The following is an 18,725-nucleotide window of genomic DNA, read 5'->3' as shown; positions in this document are numbered from 1 at the left end:
GTTCTGGTGACACCCAGGGAACACTTGCTGGTCTGTGACAATCCAGGGAAAGGGTGTCAGCCTCTCACTGGGCTGTGCCTGTATCCACAGCAGGGCTCCAGCACATCTCCTGCCATTTCCTTGGAAACAGTGGAGAATGAAGCCAACAAGGGCTTGGCTGAACACTGGGGTGAGGCTGAGACTAGACCAGATTGGTCACAGCCCCAGGCAGCCTGACCTGGAATGCTGACAAGGATGGGGCATCCACATTTCCACTGGGCCGCTCGCTCCACCACCACCCCACCCTTGGGACTAGAGGCAGCTCCCTCAGCCTGCCCTTGTGTGCCATGGCCCCAGCTCCTCACCATCTCCAAGGCCTGGGCTGGGCCTATACCCCACACACCAGTACCTTTCCAGGGCTCTCCAGGGAGACCTGGAGGGGAGAGAGGAATCCGTAGACACTCACCAAATCCCAAAAAAAAACAGAGGAAGAAAGAATTTTTGCTGTTATATTTTTTTTGGTTTATTAGTTTGGTTTTTTAAAATTTATTCCCCAGCATTGAAAAGAACTTCCTGTGAAGCAGCTAGAATGGACCTCCATGTGAAGGCTAGCACTTCTTCCTGGCCGAACTGCCATCTGCTGCTTCGCCAAAGAAAAAGCTGTCTACATTCTTGGCTTGGTCTGCTAACATTCTTTATGCAAGGCTGATTTCACTCATCCATCAGTGGTTGTTGTTGCCCTCAGAATGAAGCAACCCCACCTCCAGACCCCAGGAACCTCAGTGTCCCTCTTGGGGATAACTCCTGTCACCTCAGCACAGCAGCCTGGTGAAAGCCAAGTCAATTCATGTCCTTTCCCTGCGGCTCAGAGCAGAGGAGCTCTAGAAAAGGTGGGGTAAGGGATGACAAGGAAGGGCTCATTTAATGCATGGCAATCAACAAATGATTGTTGATGCCAGGAGATGGAATGGGTGAGCCAGGAGGACGGGCCCTATGTGGAGGCTGGGACTCTGTAATAATTCCCTAGCATGTTTGCAAAGAAGAAATTCCTCGGGCTCTGTGCTTTCTTTATGATAACTTTACTCTGTTTAAAAAAAAAACTAGTCTCAAATTGTTGATGTTATAGCCTAAAAGACCCCAGGATGTAAGGTGGCACCAGCAAGGCAGGATGCAGGCATAGAACCGGAAAGTTTGTAAAAAGCACCTCCTACTTAAGGGGTCACGGGAGCACAGGTGCTGTTGCCAAAGTACCAAATAAGGAGGATGTGACAGCATTTTCATCCTTGTTGCTTATTTTTCAGTCAGGCCGGTGCGGATTTTGAGCCGCCAGAATTCCTGGAGGCGCGCGCTGGGTGTCATCCCTCGCGTGTTGACAATGGATCTCCTGGAGCAAGGGCTGATGCTCCTCCTTCTCCTCCTTTCCCTCCTCCTGCACTGTCGACAGCCATTCTTCAGGCCCCGGGAAAGCGACTCCTTCCTTGGCCACTGCCGGACGTGTCTGTGTGCTGTCCCACTCAAAGGCTCACTGCTCTGCTGGCTCCCTGGCACGCCCATGTCCCTGGGCTGCTTGCCATTCCCTGGTGGGCACAGAGCCAAGCTCTGCATGGCCATGATCAGGGAACTGAGGGTGGTGGCGCTCATGGCAGAGGTGTGATTTTGTTCCTCCTCTTCCACAGCCTCCTCTTGGCACATGCCTTCCTCTTCAGCCATCACTGGGAGGGGCCCTGCTGCTGGTCCCTACAAAGGCGGGCTGCCATCTGCCTCCCTGCTCTGACTTTTCTTCCTTCCAGACATTCATCAAGGGCCTCAGAGCTGGGTGGACAGGGGGCAGCTGCAGAGGGCCCTGCTTCTATAGTGCCAGAGCACTCAGGGGACTGCTGACATCACAAATAGCCACTGTGACTGGGCCACGAGTGTGGCCCAATACATCGGGTTATGGTGGCCTGAAAAGCTCCCAGGAGAAGCAGGAGGGTCATGGAAGCTGAGGGACCCTTTCCAGAAGTGCGTCCCACATGTCATGCTATTTGTACAAGAAAGGCTGTCCCTGGGGCACAGGGACCACCTGCCACCTCCCCTCAGGAGCCCTTGGCTCCAGCACTTTCCTCATCTCATACCTGGGGTTGCCTCAACATGGCCCTGGCAACAACATTCCAAGGACACAAAACCCCTCAGGTTTCCAGGAAGAAGGAAAAGTCTACCTGCTACCTTCAGTCTGAGGGTCCCCCTGATGCTGCTCTCTCCTTTACAGACAAACCTTAACACTGCTTTTTTGGTTTTGATCTCTAGGGATATTTTTAGTGCTCTTACACATTGTGGTTCCTGCAATCATTGTTTCACCACGGCTAAGGCAAAGTTAAAGCACAACTCACAGAGCTTCAGTCTTGCTCACACAACACAACATGGATTAGGCTACCGTTCCAACAACACAGAACAACTGGGAAAAGGGCTGTGGGGTAGCATAGGACCTTTTTTGGATTGTAGTGACAGCAGTTCCTGAAGCATAGAGAGCAATGACAGAGCTGAGAGAGTCACGTGTGTGACTACAGTTGGCTCTGCTGACCAGTTAACACTGAGCTAAGAGAAAAAAGGCATATTTTGTCCTTCAGCATCCCAGTAAACTCATGTAATTATAAGGATTTGGTTAACCCTCCTAACTGGTAGCACACAGATGGTTTTGAAAAAGTCAGAAGAGACATTTGGTCAACTCTGGGATGACAAAGGGCAAAACCAAGGACAAAACCTTCAGAATTGAAGAGGAACAAGTCACAAATATCTGCTCCAAAATACAAGGCTTCAAAAATCAAGGACAAAGCACTGTTGGCAGCATCATGGTAACCCATGACAAGTGCATGAAAGAGGGCATTGGCTTCCAGTTCAGGTAGATGATGTGACTGGTACCACAAGAATGCAATAGGTACAAGGAGATGAATACAGAGAAATCCTCACTGGGAACAAAATCCACATGGATGACACTTTATGACCTCTACCTTTGCCATCCAGATGGCATCCACTGTTGTCCCTATCAATCAAGCACTTTGGTGTTGCGCTTTCTCAGCGTGCCTGTCTCCTCTGAATCACAGACTTTTTGCTTTTCCAGTGCTGCATTTTCATTTTCTGACTCCACAGAGAGGTCCTCTTGGCTTGTCTCTTCTACTTCACTGCAGGTCTCAGAGTGGAATCCAGCATTCTCTGCTATGACAGCAGGATCATCATCATCACAGCAACAGCAGCACTCCTCAGTGCTCTGGCTGGGAGGAAGGTCACTCTCCTCCTCTCTGATGAGAGTTACATCATCCTTTTTCTGCATTAAATCCTGACCACCCATTCCCATGGTGAGATCACTTAGCAGGGTTTCATCATAAGGATACTCCTCATCTTCCATGCCCTCCATTCTTTCTGCCAGCTCTTCTGGAGAGGGCTGGCTCAGGTCAGGGTAATCTACAAGGATTGTGTCCTGCTTGCGCTTGAAGCAATTATCATAGACAGGATAGGTCTCTTCTGGATAACCTTAGGAATAAAGGGATATGCAGCTTGGAGTATTACCAGCATTTAAAAGTAGTCCTGACCTCAGTGGTGGATGCAAAGTTGGCCAGGACAGTTGTTTTATTCTATTGCCAGTGCAAGTGTCAGCTCTTTAATGCCATGTACACGTGACAGTATTAAATCCATGGCAAGAATGTGCAAAGCATGTCTTCTTGGGAGATGAAAAAAAATTCACTTTTAGGGAGCCAGGATATCAACCCTGACTTTCAGGAGTGAAAGCTGAGCTTTGCTGGAAGTTATGGGGGCTAACAGGTAAAAATGGTGTATCTTAGATCTTTAAATGGAGCCTTCTTTTTTTCCTGCCTACAGATTGACTGATGCATGGTTTGAACACTTGCAATAAACAGAATTACTGAGAAAGTTGAAAAAACAGATACATCAATGACTTTGTGCATTTCATTTTAGAAATAACATTATAAACTTTATGAACAGAGTTCAGGGTCACTTTATGCTTTATGTGTTGGATCATTTTTGAAAGCTTTTTAAAAAGCAAGAAATTAAGTCTGCCTTTAAAATTATGATACAGAGCAGGTCAACTAATGTATCTTGAAAACACATTTATGTAGAAGGTAAACACCAAGGAATGGAAAGGACATTAAAATAAATAGCTTTTAAAAGACTTCCTGGAGTTGACTTTTACAACATTGGAGCTAACAAAGATGAAAAATCAAAAGTAAAAACTGTAATTTATCTAAAACATACTGATTCTGATTTCCAAGTGTTTTATGATTGTCATGAAATCTAGCCCAGCACAGAAAGGGAAAGATGTAAACCCAGAGCAGCCAAGCCCCAGCAGCAGATGGAGCATATGTGAATATTCATATGCCACTTTGGGCAGCAGATAGTGCAGTGTTTACACTATAAGAAATGTTGGATACCTCAAAATCTGGTTTTTTCTGTTATGGTTGGGGGAAAAAAAAGCCAAGCAACCTCTTAAAAAAAGTTTTGAACACTGGCTTCTGGAAAAAGAAGGATAAAGTTGAAAGGATCTGGAAGTGTAATCTTATTAGATCTTTATCTAATTTTTCTTGTAAGGGTAATGGTACGAAGGGCTCTCGCTTACCTTCCCAATCTGCCATGTAAGGAGCTTCCTCAGCCTCCTTCTCAGGGGAGATGTCATCTATGAATTTTCCTTCTTTCATAACTCTAGTAATTTCTCGGAGTTGTTGAAGTAACATTTTCTCCTGGTCTGTTGTAACATTTTGAGTCCTGCTAGAAGACATTAGACACCAGAATTTTGTCCACTGTTATTGCAAGCTATGAAAAGGGTTTGAACCCAACTGTTTGGTTCATGCCAGCAGCAGTCTGGAGAAACCTACTGAGGAGTGTGATCCCTCCTCGACATCTGCATGTGCTCTGCACTTCAGCTGAGTATACTCTATTCCTTTATCCAAAAAGCAATTTAAACAACTAGAGCAAGGATGGTAAAGCCAATGTGAGAGCAAGATGAAAATGACAAACAAAAAAGAGTTATGGTACAAAAGACACTAGAGAAATTTCTTGCCTTTAAAAGTGTGTTAGGTAAGAATTAGGGGGCAGTTCCTTGTATGAAGTATTATAAGGAAATGAAATTCTGAACCTATGCTACATGTGTAGCTTGTGAGGCTGCTCAAAATTTCTCACAGTCATTAGTCTCAAGACTAAAATCTCTTCTTGTGACCACTGAATTTGCAAGTTGGACAGATCATCCTGTCATTATAGACAGTCAACCATGCAGCCTGTTGGGGAGGTGGAGGGGAGAAACAGGAAGGAAGGTTTAAGAATGGAAAGAAGGTGTTACATTAAACTGTAACTTGCCCTTTAGAACTGGAGAGGACTGCAATTTTTTAAATCAGATTGAAAGCAAATTTTTGACTGCTGGATCCAGTAATTTTTACTCTTAGGTAATACAACTACTGTTGAAATGCTTCCAACATATAAGATCATGTAGTCATTACACATTATTTTCTTTGGAAAGAAAAAAGGCTTCTAAAAATCTTATGGACAAAAAAGGCAGTATTTGGAGGGGGGTGCTCTGCAGTCTGATAACTCAGTAGGCTTGAATGAGAAAGCCACTGGCTGCCACCAGGGGTGAAAATGGTTCTGACCAATGGTGCCTGTTTCATCTTGAGTTTAAAGTTATGATATTTTGAGGTTTAAGTCATTCTTGAGCAGTAATGCCAGTTCAAGCCACTCTTCTGGCACCCTTTTGCATCTGTGTTTCAGTCAGGAGCTGTTTCCCCCAGTTACTTGAAAGGGTGGCACAGAATGCTGAACTGTAGGTGTATGTGAGGTCAGACAGAAGATCTCTGGTGATCTCTGGTCTGGAGAGCAGACACACAGATAATCTCCAAGAGTAGATTCACTGAGTAGGCTGCTCAGTGCATCGTAGGGAAGAGATGGGAAGAGAGGAGCTGGAAGCAGATTTTGGCTTTAGGTGGTTTGTATCTATGTAAACCTCACTTTAGTTATCAGAATTCTAATAAATTTGCAATGTCCCTCAGGTTTTCCTCTTACCAGCTGCTGGGACTGGAGCAGCACTCCAGGAGGTACTCTGTGCCACTCTGCCTAAACGGGAATGATGGTGACGCAATGGCTACTCCACTAAGGGCAGCAAAGTCACACTGGTTTAAAGTAAGATTAGCATCCTACTGCTGGTTGGTGTGATGGTGGTGGAAGTGCTGATCTCCAGCCTGGGCTGGATTTTGTGACCAGCTGCAAGCACAAGCGTCTGTAACTGGACTTAGCTCAGGAGCTGGTTTGATTAGCACCTACCTAGATTAAACTACTTCACTGAGATCACAAGGCAAAACATCACTTCTCCACCAAGGAGCACTTTGCTCCACAGTTTGAAAAGCTGATATCCCAACACTGTACACAGGCTGCACTGATCTTCCCCAAGCTGTCGTGGCAATCTGTTCCACAAACAACTGAAGGTGTGAGGCAGCATCTTCCCAAAAGCCTGGCTTATGCAGATGTGGAATCTCAGATGTGAATTAAGAGGCCCACCAAAAGGAATGGTTTCATCAGCCTTTGACCAAAGCTGTGACAGAATTGCTGAACTAATCCTCCTTTTACCCAATTTGAATATATATCACTTGGCAGAAGACAGAGAGGCCCAACTCTTTAGCACATTGGGCAGACAAGCTAGCTCAGATAACAGGATCAACCAATGCAGCTGCATCACTGTGGCATTTCATACAGGAAAATTCCTAACATGTGGGATACCCTCAATAGAAAACACTCCTGTCTTATTGCAACACAAGGGCTCTGTATTTTAGAGTATTCCTTCTCCAAATACCTGTATTCCTACCTCCAATTTGCCTGTTTAAAAGGCAAATTTCCCTGCAGAGAAGGAGAAACCCATGTGTTATTTTGACTTAATTTAAGGCCTCTGGGAAGACTTACTGTGGGTTGCTGGCAGTGTGTAAGACATCTGGCTGGCTGCACATGGGAGATTTATCTGGATATAATGCACTTAGGAATACTAAGAGGATAACAGATGCAGAAGGTTTACAGTGCAAGAAAAGGTCATTATTTTTGCTGTCTGTGTTTGTAGCTCCAACACAAGTATTATTTTTCCTAATGGCAATACTTACACTTTGTAGAGTCCCAAAGAGCTCACTAACAGGTAAAGTAAAGGTTTCTTATTCTTAGCCTGAGATTAGAACATTTCCTAAATGTTTCCTAAATGTTTCCTAAAGAGCCATCATGACTGCAGGGAAAATAATCTAAATAATTTAAAATGGCATCTCAGACATGTTAACTGGTATTTTTTTAGTTGCATGATCTAAAGTAATCGCTATCAAAATGCAGCTACATCCCCAAAAATGGCACCCCACAGAGCCTCTCACTCTTCCATATCACCTTTGCTCACTTTATGATAAAAAAGGAAGTTTTTAAAGTTGACAATCTGGTAAACAGGACTTTAAAAACAGGTAGGTGATCTGCATTATTTCTACCTGTTACCTATCTATCTACCAGAAATAGAAATTTTTGGTTATACTGTTGAGGACCTGGCCTCAGGTTCTTTCTTTCTTCTGAGGTTCTTTCTTCCTCTTGCTTTCTTTGTCTTCCTTCTCATTCTTCTTACAAAATGCTAGGCCTTATTAAAAGTACCTGCACTAGTACTTTTTGGCAGTTTTGTATTTCTGGAAGGTTGTTTCTCTATTTAATGGTGTAGCAATTCCAACTGGTATGCTGGTTTGGAAGGAGGCCTCCTCAGTTGGTTTGGAGGTTGGTTTTCAAACCTCATTAAAAAAAAAAAAAAAAAAGCAAATCCATGTTTCTGGTTGCTGCTTTCTACAACACAGGCTGGCTGTTGCTTTGCTGGCTGGTGTAAAGGGCCATGGTCTCACCTGGTCTTCAGCATTAGTTTAAACTTGATAGCACTTATATCTGTCTCTGACTTTTCTGTGTAAGAGTTTCTGTTTAACTGCAGATCAATAAATAAAGCTCAAGTAATTTTTACTCTCTTACTCTTTCCTTTTTATTTAAATCTATCAATATCCAGATTGAATAAGCCTAGCTTAGTATTCTAACTTCACTTTCAAACCATAGGTTTTATTTTAATAGATTTATCCAGTATTAGTGAAATTAATGAGTAGATTAAGAAAGCTTCAAAGTGTTTGAAAACAGCTATTTGCTCCATTTGCACCACGAGGTGCCTTTCCCCTCCTCTTCAGAGAGGCAACATACAAAATTCTTTATTAGATTCAGATTCTCATTTCCCCTGAGACCTTTAGACCCATCTATATAAATAGTCTGGTTGAACAAAGAAGGGAAGTTCTACTAAATAGAGGCTTTGAGCCAATAACACAGAGTAGAACAAACACTGGATCAGACCCTAAACCAATTTTCTCAGTAAAAAAAAAATATTCCATCCTGGGTATCAGCACAATATCTGGGCAGCTCATAAGCCTATTTCTGTCAGCTCAGAGGTACGTGTAGAGCATTGTGTCAGCTCTCCAGAACAGAGATGAGTTAAAGCAGGATCCTTCTGTTCCAATAACAAAACCAGGGCAGTTTAGGGGCTCTCCCACTGGGACCTGGCTGAACATGGCCAAGCTGGACACCTTGTCTGCCCAAGATAGTACAGGGCACAGCACAAAGTGGGGAAAAAACTGCACTCAAAGAGAAGTGGTTTGAGACATAAATGAACAAAATGTGCATGTTCAGCACAGAACATTCCTTCAGGATGGGTTAAAACATGCCTTGGCTGATCCAGACAAAGTTAATATGATATACAACCAGAACAGCTCTCATTTTTTTTTTTTGCTAACCTTACCTTCATATTTATGGTGCTTCAGTTTTCACACTGCAATTATGCAGCATCCTATTGATATGTTCTTTTTATTCCTTATGAAAAACATAGACTTGTTTCCAGTGTTTCTTTGTAATGTAGACTGGTGATATCAGATTTGTAGCAAACATTAATAAACATAATAAAATTTTGAATGCTGATTTTAGAACCCTTTGTCTTTTTATATTTAGGAGCAAATGCATGAATTTAGAGTGGAACTAAGTTATGTAATCAGATTATTATACAATTCTGCCTTAAAGAAAAAATGTTATGGTTATTCTAACAGGAATTTACATAGATTATAACAGCATTTCAATTTAGGAAAATAATCCATAGAACTGGAAAAGAACAATTCAGGATATTATTTTGGTCACATAAAACAGGCTGTTTTACGTACTTTAAATGTAGATGATTCATCTTTTGTTTACATATACCTGTCATTTTCTTACAAATAACACTATACAAAGGGGAGAGATAGTGATAATTGCATTTCTGGTTAAGGAAAATTAAGCTGGAAAAAATTATTTATTTTATATATAGCTACTGAAAAGAGAAAAACTGCAGAACAAGAATTGGGATGTGTAAAATCTAACTTCTATAATTTAAAGAAGCAATAAAAATGCTATTTTTATATATAAAATGCAAGAAAGTTTAATTTCTAATCAGAGTAGAACCTCTCCTTAAAATACTCTAATTTGAAACACACCTGTCATACATAGGTCCTACTCTGTTGATTAATTTTTCCATCGCTTCTTCTGTCTCTCTCAGTCTTTCCTGGAGCTGAGTGAGCTCATAGTCAGCTGCAAAACAAAACAAAACAAAAAATCCCAAGATCTGTCAGTACTGAGCCTTGAAAATGTATCCCTGTTCCATTAACACAGGTAGCAAATGCTGTACCAAACCAAACTGGCTGTGAGGAAACTAAAACATCCAGCTTAGAGAGTTCTACCTACTTTTCCTGGCCTGAGAAGGTGAAGACTATTACCAATATTACATCCATTTAATCAGCACAAAGGCACAATGGAACTTCAACATAGTAGGAATGGAGAAATCCATCAACAAACATCCTGCTTTTAGAAAGATCTCGATTCTGCACAGATTGTAATTACTTAATGCAACTCTGATGTAATTATTTTGCATGTCTGAGACTTTAAAAAAGGGGAAGGGGAATTGGAAAAGAGACAGGAAGTTACTTCTCCAAGTCACAATGTAAGCGGTGACTCAGTCTTCAAGCTCCTAATCCAGTGACCTGACCCCTGCTCTGGTACAGCTTGCCATTAAAGCTTTAATAATATAAATGAAGAGCTCTAGAAAAAGCAGAATCATTTCCCCTGTTAGTTCTCTGGGATGTAAGGATGGCAACCTCACTGCAAAGTTACTTTCTCTCACTGAACACCAGAAAAAAAAATACAATTACCATTGCTGATATATTACCCAAAATTGCCAGGCACAATGCAGTATGAGTGCACTGGAGACACAATCTACAGCACTGAGTACATTAGGTATTCCTAATATGTGCATTAATGTCAAGAAAATTACAGCTATGTTAAGAGAATTACCTTCCTGCTACCACTTTCTATAAAAAAGGCTTCTATAAAGCCCTAAGTACTTTCCTTCCCTATTACAGTTTAGCCAGCTAAACACAACACATTTAAATACTGTAATGGTAACTACTCTTCCCAATCCTCAATAGTAAGCTTGTTAATTTATCTAATAAGTGCCTACAAATACTTGAATCTATCTCAGCAATGTTTAGGTAAAATCAAATTAACATTTTAGAATATTATTTGCTCTCTTTATTGCATGCATGAAAACTCTGCATTGCAAAAAAAAAAAAGGGACAAATTAGGGAAGTGCCTGATGATGGCTAAGAATTCTCCAATTAAAAAAAAATTAAACTAGCTTTCATGGTATCTTTCTATGCTCTTACTAGACTATTAGGGATTATACAATAATTATAACTGGACATCCTATTATCCCTTTTTAATCATTAGTGACACAGCTTTTCAGCAAATCCATGCAGTTAATTCAGCAAACCTCATGAAAAGCCATTCCTTCCAAAGGGGCTTGGGATCAGGCTGCTATCACAGCCTCATGGGCTAAATGAGATTAGAAAGTGACAGTGCAGTAATTCTTTTTAACTCTTGCTCATTCCAACACAGAAGATTCTGGCTTGGTTTTTGGTTTTGGGTTTTTTTTGGGGTGGGAGGGAGCATCAGCTTTACAGTGCACCCAGAACTTGAAGAAGCCTGTTAGAGCATTACAGAGTCAACAGCTACACAGGTACAACCCAGAGCCATACTCACTGATTTTCCTCTTCATGTTCCCAGGGGTAGCAGTGGGGCATTTCCGCTCTGCAGGAGTAGTTCTTCCCTTGGAAGCCAGCTGTTGAGGACAAGAACATGGCCCTTCCGTGAGTTACAGCCACAGTAACAGATAAACCCCAGAGACAATAGGAAAAAATACAGAAGGCAGCCATGGAAAAGCACACCCAGCAGCAAAACCATGAAAGATGCCTGGAAGATTTTGCCAGCTGAAAACTCCTATCAGAGTCCTGGAACAAATAACAACATGTAACATATACACATATAACAAGGAAAAGAATACTATGTGTATATTCAAAATTAATCTAACATTAGTCTAGACATGCACTTTTCCACAGGAAAAAAAAAAAATTAAAAAATTTTTAAAGGTCAGAGGCCAATGCAGAGAGAATTCCTTCCCTGCATTCTTAGCTATAGTCTTTGCAACAGCAAAACCCACAGGATACTCCAGTCTTTTGACCACCAGGCAAAGGTCCAGCATAAGCATGTTTTTGAGCACACATGAACTGGAACAAGGCACTGAAATGAGAGTCAAAATTTTTATTTTCCAAGCTTTTCCCTGACTTTCCAATTTATGTTGGTTCTTACCTTAAATAAAATGTACAGAATATATAAGAAGATGCCAAATCCATATATAGGGATAATCTGTCCCACGAGACCTCTTCCACTGCCACCAGTGCTTCCACTACCACCTCCACCTGCCTTGGCTTTGGCCACTGCTTCAGTAAGGTGAGACCTCGGAAAATGAGGGACAGCTCGGCCGTCGGGAGCGGCGTGGGAATGCATCCTCGGAGGAAAACGACTGAGCTTCCCTGCAAAAAACCACACAATGGTCATTTCCCTTCTATTACCTTCCACCTTTTCACATGTAGCATAAACCTGCAGCAGGTGCAAGTGACCTATTTTCTCTGCTTGTAAATTCAGCACCACTGATGAGTAAATAATGTGTTGGACTAAGTCTGTGAACTCAGTCCTCAGTCTCTTGTGATGTGCAGTGCTAGGAGTTAGGTTTTACTTAAAGCCATTTACTTCTAGCAATTTCATACAATTAGGAGTAGAATCACACAATTAAAATATCTTGATATTAAGCAGAGAAAGAGCTGGAAGGGTAATTAACAAAACATGGATTTTAATAGTTATATTCTTGTCTGAATACCCAACAGATCAGTATCTCCAGTGGGATGAAATGCCAGATTTCTACTTGTTTCTTTCCTCAAGATCCCCCAACAACATACCAGTTTTCCACTGTGAGCCTGATCTTTCAATATTGCCCAAAGGCATTTAATGTATAAATGTATTAATGTCCAAACAATTATCCACCTAACAGCCTGACACACGACTGCAGAATCTGCCCAGCAGATTTTTTTGTTATTGCCGTAAGAAATAGTATTTTACCTGATTTCACCAAGAGAGTAATGAAAGATTAAGAAAAGTGATGTCACCTCAAGCTGTTCTCCTTAAAAAGATCTAAGGTAAAGCAGTGTGAGAAAGGAGATTGAATATAGCCTGGGACATATTATCTTTGGCATTTTAGAGGGAAAAAAATTAGAGTTTTCTAACCTTTCTAGGCAGAGCTAATTTAACACAAGAAAGGAGAGAAAGCATAAATGGATGTACAGATGCCACAGTAAGAACTGCAGAAAGCCTGAAATGGTGCTGCAAATGATTTCACACAACTGAAGGGCACAAGAACCTCGATAAATTGAAGCTCATGCATTATTCTATTTTCTTGCTGCCATCAATTCAACAATTTTGCTGTGAAATTCACTATTTTACTCCTCTGTGTAGCTGACATCCTGCTTTCTATCTCCATATCCAGCTTGGATGTGCACCTGCACTCCCTTCCACTGACCAGTGTTGAGCTGAGTTACTCAGCTACTCTGCCATGGAACCTGGCTGTGAGAGGTGCTGGATGGAAGCACCAGAGACGGGGATTGCCAGGCTGGGCTGCAGCTCACTCCCTGATCCCAACTGGAAAACTCCCCCTCCCTGGGACACATGGCCTGGATGCTGTTGCCTGGTGCTGGGACAGGCTGCTTGTGCTCGCAGAAAGAAAATGAAAAGCAGGTTTAAAGCGGCACTGCAAAGAACTGACTTCACTTTTGCGAGTATGCAGCTTTTATGAGCCACAAGAGAAAAATTTAATTAACATTTGGTCTTGCTAGGAAACACCATCATAGGCAGCTAAATTCCTGAGCACAGAAAATTGCAGTAAACACTTACTAGGAAGTGATATCAATAATTCATGAAGTTCCACTATTAAAAACACATTTTTCTTGTAGATGATAGCACACATTCCAAGAGTTCTTTAGTGTAACTGCCAGGCTACACTACCACTGACCAAACCCACTCTCAGATTAGCTTAATTTTGAGGAAGCTGTTATCATGCACTTAAATTTCAGTGAATTATTCAAAGTCTGTGGTGGAAAGCATAGCATCTTATTTACAAGAAAAGTCCTCCTGCTCCAGCAGCAATGCCCTGTAGCAGTAGGTCACTGTGGAAACGAGTGTGATGTCGTGCAGAGAGCAGCATCACTCAGGTGGGGATGAAGCAGCAGAGTAGGTAAACATTTATAAAACATCTTATACTTATGCAAATATTATTTTTTAAAAAAGGAGATATTAAGAAAACAGAAAATAACTGACAAAGGTGAAAATGTATTTAAAGTGAATAGTTTTCTAAATTATCCACAAGGCCTCATTTGTGCTTTAAAAGATTCAATTCAATTAAATATAATCCGGCCAAGAGGACAAACTATAGACATTTCATTATCAAGATAATTTTAAAGGCGAATTTCATGGCTCAAATTTGTAAACCTACCCTGTTGATTTTACACTTCTATAATTATTTCCTTAATAAACAAATACTATCTTCCATAGCTTTTTATTGTGAAGAATCCATGCAAATTACACAGGAAATGGAGGGCACAGGCAACTTGAAAGCAACACACGCACAAAACTCTTAGAAGCACAGTATACAAATGGAAAATGTAACAATTGGGTGCCACTGTGACTTGAATAAGATTCCACACTTCCAGGGATGAAACAAACCACTTTCAAATGGAGACAATAACACACTTTCCATCAAGAAAATCAAGTGACACTTGATGAGCACAGAAGGCCATGTGTTGGGTCCTTGTTTGCTGCTGTATTCAGCTGCAGTGGGGATGGTGTGGACTTTAACGGGACATTTTCCTGCTGTGGGAATGCTGTGGGAAGAGCACTAACTCCCCTTAGCTTTGAAGGGTCCACTCTGCTTTTGAAATGTTTCTCAGCTCCCCTGTGACAGCCTGCGGGTTGCCTTCATGCAGGCTGATTGCTCTGTGTGACAATTCCCACAAACCACACCCTACCCGGCTTTGCAATCTTTTTACCTGGGTTTTATCCTATACATTTAATAATTCTGTCAGTTTTTATGTTTCAAATCAACTTTACAAACCCGCTGCAAGGTAAGCAGAACATGTTTTGTTTAACCCAGTCCCTTCAATAGCTTGAAGTCGAAAAATGAAATTATGCCCCAGCATACATTTGTGTTGTTTAAAAGGCTGTAGTTTCTGAATGTAGATGAAGTCCCTAATGGTATTTTCACATGAGAATGACTGTGGTGTTTTTAATCTTGTAATAATATTAACACCTAACTGAAAAGAAGCAAATCTTAAAAACTGTATTTACAACACAGCGAATACAACAACAAACCAGATGATAACACTCAGACCATTCAGGCATCTCTTTTCCAGGAAAGCTGTTATGTGTTCTATTTAATGGGTTTTAGGAATTGCTACTGAGCCCAACTCAACTATTTATAAAGTTATTTAGACTTATGTTACTGTACTATTCAGCTACTCTTAGTCTAGGCAATATGTCTCTCTGCCACATCATTTTCTTCAGGACACCAGCAGGCAACTGATGTGTGCATTGCACAAATTCAGGCTGGGCAGAGGGGGTTACCTGAACTGTCATGTATTTTTTTTGTAAAGGTGATGCCACTTGATTGTCTGTAAGAAAGCAGAGCCAGCTGCTGTCATGGAGTTATAAGGTTTATCTGAAACTACCAATTTAGAGAGCAGCTTTACAAAATTCATGGCATATACTTATGAACACTAGACTTAAAATGTACTTTTAAAACTGCTAGTAGGTCCCCTTTTTGCTCCTCTTTAACAAAAGATAAACATTCTAATGCCTGTCTATAATGTCAGCTAGGAATGTGATACAAACACAGTAAGTTCTTTAAGCAAGCTTTGTCGTATACATGAAATTATTACTGTAAAAAAATAACAACATTCCCGCCTGGAAGATAAAATTAACTTCTATAGTTCAATGCTCACCGATTTCTGAAAGAGACCTTTGAAAATGACTTTATTAAGAAAGTTCCATTGCCATGCCTACAGCCTGTTTTGATAAAAAGCCTTCTGGTAACATTGAATTTAACAAAAGGTACTAAACTTTAAGCATGTTTTATTCAGAGACATTTTGCCCCCAAGACTACCATAAGCACTTTATTAACTTCAAGAATGACATGATTACCTCAAGCCCTCAAACTCCTGCCAGGTAACTGCAGTTATCAGTGCACTGAAGAGGACAACTAATGACAGAGATATGAATTGAGCGATTCAATCAAGATTTATTCTTCCAATAAAAAAGTAACTTCAGGTGAAATACAGTTTGCTCTACAGAGCAAGTGTAATGAAATCCTTGCTATCAAGTAGAAAATACAGACCATAAACTCTCATCTGAAACTGAGCAGCTGAGGTGAGTTATTACATCCTCAGCCAAAGACATGTGCTGGGGTACAAGAGGGGAGCAATGCTGGGTCACCTCTGGCTTGTGGGCAGCCCTGCACGAAGCTCCCTCTCTGCCAATACTGGGGGTTATGATACCTGCTACTCTTGGGAAGTGCCTTGGGGAAAAATAACCTCTACGGTAAAAGGCCATAAAAAGGATGGGAGATGCCTTAAAGAGAGCACATGCAGAGCGGGAGGGCAGGCACGAAGGACACAGCTTGGGGGGCTGCACAGACAGGACCTGAGCCTAAAATAAGCCATCACAGCATTATGAGAATCTGGTGCATGAAAACGAAAGTTTAAAACGCTGGAAACTGAACAATGAAGACGATTCAAATGAATTTTTATTTCATATGTAACAACAGAAGCATTCCATACACAGAGTAACAAAATAATGAAGGGATGTATTGCAATGAAAAAAAAAACAAAACCAACGAAATAAATGGAATGAATACGCCACTTTTCGGGAAGCTTTAATACCCGGCACATAAATAAAATGATACTTTGAAGTTTTTAAGCTGTTTTTTTAAAAAAGGAGACAGTAGATCAGAGCGGTAAGCACGAATGAATCCTCCGGCATCCCTCCACACGTCGCTAAGGGATGAGCACGGGGGAGAGACGCGCCAAGGGGGAACTACGCTGTGTTTCCATACCGGGCGGCGGAGCTCCCTGCGCGCAGCCCCGGCCCCTCACGGACCCCCGCAGCCCGCCCGCCCCGGGCTCACCCCGAGCGGGACCGCGGCGTCCCGGGCCGGGGGGGACAAGGGTGGGGGGCGGCGGAGAGGAGCGGCCTCTTACCCTCGGGCGGTGCGGCGCCGGGCTCCTGCCTGCCGCCGGCCCGGGGCAGGAAGGTGCGCGGCAGGAGGAGGGAGACGCAGAGCACCAGGCAGGACACGGCCGCCACCCGGCAGCACGTCCAGGCCGCCATGGCGGAGCTGGGCGCAGGCGCGCGCAGGCGCCGCGCGGGAGCCCGAGGGGAGCGCGGGGAGGGGGCGCCGCAGGGAGAGGCCTTGGGAAGGCGCTGGGATGGCGGAGCCTGGGCTGGGCCGCGGCCTCGGGAACAGCCCTGGGCCAGGACAGGCCGAACAGCGACACAGACACTCCCTCCTTCTCCTTCCAGTGCCTGAAGGGAGCCTGCGAGACAGATGGAGAGGGTTTTTTACATGTAGTGACAGGAGCCAGGGGGAATGGCTTCAAACTGGAAGACAGTACATTTACCTTGGATATGAAAGATGTGTGCAAAACCAGAATTGTCTTTGCAAAGAGTTTGGTGGGTGAAAGGTGTGGGTGTTAACATCTTTGAAATGGGTCTCAATGTCACTACTGACTATGGGCAGTGGGTTTGTGGCAGAGCTCAGGCAGCCTGGCCCCTGTCACAGACAAAGGGAATGCACAGGCCTCAGCTTCTGAACTTTGGGGAAAACAGCAGGTTCAAGGGACAGTATGTGATAGGTGGCTTGGGAAGGCTGTGCCATCCTAATGCCTCAGTCAGTGGAGAAAGGAAGAGGGCAACATGCGGCCGGGAATTAGGGTAAAAGGAGGCTGTGCCCTCTGAAACCCTGAGAGAGAAAATGCCCTGGGCGTGTGCCCCAGTGCACTCCCTCCCTTTATTCGAATAAAGTTGCAGAACTCCTCTGTCTCTTTCTTGGGCATGAACCTCTGGCATTTGTGGATTTTCCTGACAACTGGGGGCTCGGTGTGGGACTCCCTGGGTCGGGCAGGCAGTGAGAGGAGCTGGAGGTGCAGCTCACCCATGGGAGGTGAGCAGCTCCCTGCGGCGCTGGCCGGCAGCGGGCGATGGGGCTGCTGAGACCGGCCAGGACAACTCCAGGGGGTAAAACACGGCAGAACGCCCAGGGTGGAACACAGGAAAGTTGAAAAAGGGCTCTCAACTGTAGGGGTGATGATGCCAAAATACTTCCAAAGGGTCCTGAGGGAGAATGTTGGGAGGGTTTGCACATCCTCACAGGATGTAGTTAAGGACAGGAATGCCCAAGAGGGGCATTAGGGTGAGGCAAGAGGTCAAGGGAAAGGGCCTCAGCAACCAGAGCAGGCAATACGGTTTGGGAAAGGACTGGCTGAAGGGGAGCGTGGACAAATGTGGTTAAGGCAAACAGCAGTGGGAGGTGATGTGATAAGGAATCTTCGAAATCTGCACTCTAATACAGGGTTTGGCTTTTGTCTTTTGCATTTCTGGCTTCCAGGAGAGGGAGAACAAGCAGGTGCTGTTCCTACACCCCCACTCTCCCTGGAACCATTATGGAGCCAGGGAGGAGGATTTGGGTTTGTCCACCTATTCCCTGGGGCCTGGGCAGGTGTGCTAGGGGTGCTGGACACTGTGGCCAGACAGGGATGGATGGCTCTGGTGTGTGGTGAGCACAAGGAGGAGGAGAATGGGCTATCTGGGAAATGCAGATTGTATGTGGAAGAATCAGGATTTGCTGTCAGTGATTTTGTTTGGGTCACTGGAGAAACGAGTGATTCTGAGCTGTGGGAGAATGAGCACCCACAGGCAGTAGGTGGAAGGGCAGAATAAGTCCTTGGATGACCTGGTTAGAAAGATATGAAAGAAGAGATGATGAGGAAAAGGAAAAGGTAAAGGCACAGGCAAGAAGAATGGCAATTTTTACAAGTCCCAACAGGAAAAAGTTCTGTGAGCCCCAGTACCTAAGGGAAGGGGGCAGTGACCAGGACAGTGATTGGGAAGGAATGAAACATTAGACATGGATTGTTAAGGGTGTCAGGATCTGCTGTGATAATTTGAATTTTATGACAAAGGGGGAACAATTGCTCAAATGTTCTTTTCTCAAGAAAAAT

General features: G+C 43.2%; 1 protein-coding gene across 2 annotated transcripts; it reads right to left on the bottom strand.

Moving 5' to 3' along the window:
- Positions 1 to 477: 477 nt before the first annotated feature.
- RIC3 (RIC3 acetylcholine receptor chaperone) lies at positions 478 to 17,652 on the bottom strand. 2 transcript variants are annotated; one of them, XM_086894376.1, is made up of 7 exons: positions 17,127 to 17,652; positions 16,707 to 17,042; positions 11,716 to 11,939; positions 11,110 to 11,188; positions 9,510 to 9,603; positions 4,586 to 4,734; positions 478 to 3,486 (listed from the first exon to the last, which is right to left on the bottom strand). In XM_086894376.1, exons 1-7 carry the CDS (start codon positions 17,203 to 17,205, stop codon positions 3,002 to 3,004), a joined length of 1,446 nt encoding a protein of 481 aa, XP_086750502.1. In that variant the 5' UTR covers positions 17,206 to 17,652; the 3' UTR covers positions 478 to 3,001. The 2 variants fall into 2 exon arrangements, with proteins under 2 accessions (XP_086750502.1, XP_086750503.1); XM_086894377.1 differs by having other exon boundaries at positions 4,586 to 4,731; positions 17,127 to 17,634.
- Positions 17,653 to 18,725: the final 1,073 nt, after the last annotated feature.

The sequence above is a fragment of the Cyanistes caeruleus genome, chromosome 6 (genome assembly GCF_971803275.1).
Source record: "Cyanistes caeruleus chromosome 6, bCyaCae1.hap1.1, whole genome shotgun sequence".
In the NCBI taxonomy this organism is placed as follows: Eukaryota; Metazoa; Chordata; class Aves; order Passeriformes; family Paridae; genus Cyanistes; species Cyanistes caeruleus.
Note: the sequence above shows the minus strand (reverse complement) of the source record. Positions and strands in the feature narration are given on the sequence as shown.